General features: G+C 49.7%; 1 protein-coding gene across 1 annotated transcript; it reads left to right on the top strand.

Annotated features, from left to right (window-relative positions):
- The first annotated feature begins 1,341 nt into the window (after window positions 1-1,341).
- LOC107310819 (olfactory receptor 14J1-like) lies at window positions 1,342-2,550 on the top strand. The gene has a single exon (XM_085532020.1). It carries the CDS (start codon window positions 1,354-1,356, stop codon window positions 2,317-2,319), a length of 966 nt encoding a protein of 321 aa, XP_085388146.1. The 5' UTR covers window positions 1,342-1,353; the 3' UTR covers window positions 2,320-2,550.
- The last annotated feature ends 3,035 nt before the right edge of the window (window positions 2,551-5,585 follow it).

Raw genomic sequence — 5,585 nt, 5'->3', positions numbered from 1 at the left:
GCACAGTCATGATGCTGTTGTCTTTCAGGAGCTGATGGCCAAGAAGATACAGGGACATCTCAGGGGAGACAAGTGGGAAAGATAAACATGACATTCTCTGCTGCTGAGCTGGGCCGGGTTCCTTGGGACACGGGGAGCTCATAAAAGTGAGCAGTGCTGCAGAGAGACAGCTGTGCCTAGGAGCAGCTCTTGTGCACAGCACAGCCTGCAGGTGACAGAAGGAGAGGAGAGAAAGGGGAGAGAGCTTACAGGATGTGAACCGTGTGAACAGGCTGTGAGCTCACTGCAGGAGCATTGCACACAGACCATGACAAGGTAAGTCTCACTGCAGCCTATGCAGCTGCTTTTCATAGAGGGTTAACCAAAGCCGGGACATCCCGTAGCAGATCTGGCTGCAGGCTCTGCATGTTTCTTTACTGTGGAAAAAGCCTTCTGCTCCAGCTGAGGGTTTCCGTGCTGCAGCGTCAGAGCACAGCCCTGAGTGCTGCGTGTCCCAGCACGGCTGCAGGCTGTGCAGCCGGGGCTGCAGGCGGGTGCCCAGGGCTGTCCTGCAGAGCAGGGTCCCTGCTGTGCCCCAGGGGCTGTGTGCCGGGTATGGGACTCTGCCGCCTGCCAGGCTCAGCACTCAGCCTGCCCGGGGAGCTGCCCAGGACCCTGCGGGGAGACGTGTGGGGGGAAGGAGCCCCCCGGCAGGGCTTGTGCTGCCACAGCTGCTGCCTGGGGCAGGGGGATCACAGCTCCACTGCACAACAGGGTGTTTGTAGGGGTGCTTTGCAGGAGGAGAACCAAGGCAGAGATTTTCCATTTCCTGCTCTGAGTGAAGGGAAGAGGATTAGGGGGCAGAAATCTAAAAGGGGCTGTCAACTTTGAACACGGCTCTGAGACTCCGCAGTTTCGGGAACTCCCCATGCACTGGTTATTTTGTGGATAGTCACACAAGTTGTGCTTTCAGCCTCTCATTCCTAAAAGGATGCAGTCAGTTTCAGTGATAGTTGATTTCTGCAGACATTAATAGTTCACTTGTCCTGTAAACAGGCTGATTTCTCTGAGACGATTTGACATGCACAGATGCTGGGGTTGGGGTCTCAAGGAGCAGCTGCAGCAAAGAGGAAAATATCCAGGAGGATGGGATATGATTAGGATATGAGAAGAAAGTAAGAGCTCCCTAATATTCTACTCTTTAAGGGATGGTTCATATTCATGAAAATAACTTCAAATTCTGGAGTTTAATGATCATTTTCCAAAGGGAAAGGAAAATTATTATAGTATAGCAGGAGGAGTGTGTCTGAGAGTGGTCTGGACTTGTCATTATTTTCTGCACTCTGAGCAGGACTCCAAGCCCAACAACAGCAGATGCCCAACAGCAGCTCCATCAGCGAGTTCCTCCTGCTGCCGTTGGCAGACACGCGGCAGCTGCAGCTCCTGCACTTCTGGCTCTTCCTGGGCATCTACCTGGCTGCCCTCCTGGGCAACGGCCTCATCAGCACAGCCGTAGCCTGCGACCGCCGCCTGCACACCCCCATGTACTTCTTCCTCCTCAACCTGGCCCTCCTTGACCTGGGCTGCATCTCCACCACTCTCCCCAAAGCCATGGCCAACGCCCTCTGGGACACCAGGGCCATCTCCAATGCAGGATGTGCTGCACAGCTCTTTTTCTTTGTCTTCTTCATCTCAGCAGAGTATTCCCTTCTCACCATCATGTCCTATGACCGCTACGTTGCCATCTGCAAGCCCCTGCACTACGGAACCTTGATGGACAGCAGAGCTTGTGCCACCATGGCAGCAGCTGCCTGGGGCGCTGGGGTTCTCAATTCCCTGCTGCACACTGCCAGTACGTTTTCACTGCCTCTCTGCCAAGGCAATGTTGTGAACCAGTTTTTCTGTGAAATCCCCCAGATCCTCAAGCTCTCCTGCTCAGGCTCCTACATCAGGGAAGTTGTGTTTCTCATTTTTATTATCAGTTTATGCTTTGGGTGCTTTGTTTTCATAGTGGTGTCCTATGTGCAGATCTTCCTTGCTGTCCTGAGGATGCCCTCTGAGCAGGGACGGCACAAAGCCTTCTCCACGTGCCTCCCTCACCTGGCTGTGGTCTCCCTATTTCTCAGCACTGCCTTTTTTGCCTACCTGAAGCCCCCCTCATTCTCCTCCCCATCCATGGATTTGATGGTGGCATTTCTTTACTCAGTGATGCCTCCAGTAGTGAACCCCCTCATCTACAGTATGAGGAGCCAGGAGGTCAAGGATGCAGTGAGGAAAGTGATAACTAATTGTGTTTCAATAGCATTGAACTGCCCATCTTTTAAAATTCATGACTTGTAATGCAGCTTTTTAATGAATCAAGCTCTCTTTTATTGTTTATTTTGTGCCATTTTATATGTGTAATTTATTCTTATTCTTTTAAAAATTGTATTGTAATGCTTTTCATTACAAAGTCATTTCTGAAATCAATTCCTGTTCATCTTGTACCTTTGTAGTGTAGCCCAGACATGCTGTATATAGCGAAACATGCTCTCTGTGAACCATAACATAATAAAGGTCATGCAGTCACTCTGACTGTCCTCCTTCAGGTGAGACATTTCTGGGGCTGTTGGGGTCAGATGTTCTCAGAAACCCACAGTCCAGCAGGAAGCACACAGCTGTTCATCAGACTGTGCAATGACTTCATCCTCCAACAGATCAACAAATGATGGGCCATCCCTGCGCTTCTGGCTGGGGTCTGTGTTTTCAGGCTCACATCTGACGGTGCCTCTGAGTGTCCAGCAGCAGCAGCTGGTTTGTACGTTGGTTGTCAAATCCCTTCTTCCTCATTCCCTGTTAGACCCTTCACTGAAAAAGTTCTTGAATGTTTGTTATCATGTCAGAAGTTTCCAAGCTTCCTTCAGGGCTTCTTCCATTTTGTACACAGAGGTGGTCACAGCCTCCAGGATGTTCTGTGGAAGAGGAACTGTGCACAAAGCTCTGATAGGTCCTACAGGAGAAATTCCAGAGCATAGGGATGTAGGTAGAAAGCTGCCAATAATGAGATGACTGACATGAGGTGGTCAGGAGAAGCCTGGAGAACAGAGATGGGAGTCTGAAGCTAAGGAAAGTGATCCTACATGCCCTGCTCGTAAGTATCTGCACCAGAGAAGGTGGTCCACCGTTACCACTGCTGAAAAACACCTCCCACTGATGCACTCTGCTCACAGACACAGTTTGGTCTCCAGAGGCATTCAGCAAACATTGCTGAATGTTAACGAGTGCAACCTTTTTCTTCTTGGAGGAATTCAATGGCACACATTTGCTTCATGTGCACATCCATGTCAGAAGGCATTCTGTCAGACTGCCCCTCTGCTGTCATCTGTCATATGGCAGCAACACGTAATGGGAAGTTGGTTGGAAGGTTCACATTCCATGCAGAAGCAAAGGATCTCCTCAGGGAGCAGCTCACAGCTGCCACTGCTCTCCTCGCAGCGGCGGTGCTCTGACACAGTGGTGCAGAGCCCGGAACATTGGGGCTGCAGCCCGCAGAACCAATGGCGGCCACCAGGGGGCGCAGCGACCCATTACACAGAATCACAGAATGACCGGGTTGGAAGGGACCTCAAGGATCATGTAGTTCCAACCCCCCTGCCTAGCAGGGCCACCAAACATACACATTTACTAGATCAGGTTGCCCAGGGCCCCGTCCAACCTGGTCTTGAACACCTCCAAGGACGGGGCATCCACAACCTCCCTGGGCAGCTTGTTCCAGGACCTAACCACTCTTCTAGTAAAGAACTTTCCCCTAACATCCAACCTAAATCTTCCCCCTTTCAACTTAAAACCATTCCCCCTAGTCCTGCTATTATCAGCCCTTTTGAAGAGTTTACTCCCCTCCTGGGAGTAAGTTCCCTTCAGGTACTGAAAGGCTGCAATGAGGTCACCCCGCAACCTTCTCTTCTCCAGGCTGAACAAACCCAACTCCCTCAGCCTGTCCTCATAGGGGAGGTGCTCCAGCCCCCTGATCATCTTCGTGGCCCTCGTCTGGACCCTTTCCAAAATCTCCATGTCTTTCTTGTACTGAGGGCTCCACACCTGGACACGGTACAACAGATGGGGCCTCACAAGAGCAGAGTAGAGAGGGACAATCACCTCCCTATCCCTGCTGACCACCCCTCTCCTGATGGAGCCCAGGATCCCATTTGCTTTCCAGGCTGCCAGAGAAATCTAGGAATCTAAGAAACAGAGTCCAACCATCCTACAAACCTAAGAAAAGGAAAAATAAAGAATCCTACAAAGGAAGAATCCTATGTGCTGGAATTTCTACATTCATACAGCTCTAGAATCCTAGAAATCTAGAATTGGAGAAACAACATCAAATATGAGAATCCTACTATCGTGATGGAACCTGAATGTCCTAGAATCCCAGAATCATCTTGGTACAAGAAGACCTCTGAGGTCATCAAGTGCAACCAAGAACATGCTGTACCATGGAAGTCCCTACACCCGTTCCCCAGCACCACAAGTTCAGGGCCCAGCAGGGTGCTGGATGACATGTCACAGATACGGGTTCAGCGGTGGACTTGACAGCTCTGAGTTAACAGTTAGTTGACCTGAGAGGTCATTTCTAACCTAAATAATGCCGTGATGGGTAGATCACTGCAGGAGAGGCTGTTGTCTGAGCAGCCTGAGAACTCAGACCATGTCACATTTCACTTGTTCAGTGTTTGACTGTTTCAAAAGCCTGAGTATTTCTTTTTAGATGTCATCAATCCAGCCAAGGGGTTTTCCTGAGGAGAACCTTTCACATGAAATTGCTATCAAGTTTCATCCACCTGCTTTGTATTGATCTCAAAGACAGTCTGTACCTCACCTCAGACTCGATTCCTCACTAATGGCAGCACAGAAAATTGATTGGTTCTTTCCAAAAGAACACCAGAGTAGGGATAATGACACGTTACATTTAAATGTAGTGAATGAGGCAGCACTGATCAGCTCTGACAAATACTGCGCAGAGTTGAATCAGCCCAAAGGAAACTCTTCCAGCTGGCTGCTCTCTGGGCAATTTCCAACGTAAACATTCAAGTGCTCTTCTCATAGATGACCCACAGCAGCTCTCCTGTTTATGGGAAATGCCCTGTGAAAGCTGTGACCAGCTGGCTGTTCTGTCAGATGAAGCACTTCAAATTGGCATATCATGTTTCCTTGTAGAATCTTTGAGTTGTTTGCAGTTCTAAGCCATTTATCAGCTCTCTATTATTTCTTTCCTTTCATCCAGATACAGCAAGACTCACTTTCTCTGAAGCCATGACAGGAGGCTGGATCATCACAGGAACAAAACCCATAGGACACCTTTGTTCTGCTGAAGCTCAGGCACACAGCCCAGTGACTTCAGAACCTATTCAGTTGCCTTCAGCCAATTTTCACCCCCAGCCTTGGATTCCATGCCTGCATGTCCTAATGGCAAACTGTCCTCATGGACAGAGGCAGCACTACTGCGATCTCAGACATGCAATGCAGATTTCTGGATGTAACATGGGGACTTCTGTTCTTGGCTATGTAAAGACAGCAGAAAATACATGGCACATCTCCTGATGTGACTGAAGTGGTCTTGTCCCACCCCA

Source organism: Coturnix japonica, unplaced genomic scaffold, assembly GCF_054131305.1.
Source record: "Coturnix japonica strain WE unplaced genomic scaffold, WE-NBRP24 Scf046, whole genome shotgun sequence".
In the NCBI taxonomy this organism is placed as follows: domain Eukaryota; kingdom Metazoa; phylum Chordata; class Aves; order Galliformes; family Phasianidae; genus Coturnix; species Coturnix japonica.
This window is presented reverse-complemented; position numbering and strand designations above follow the sequence as displayed.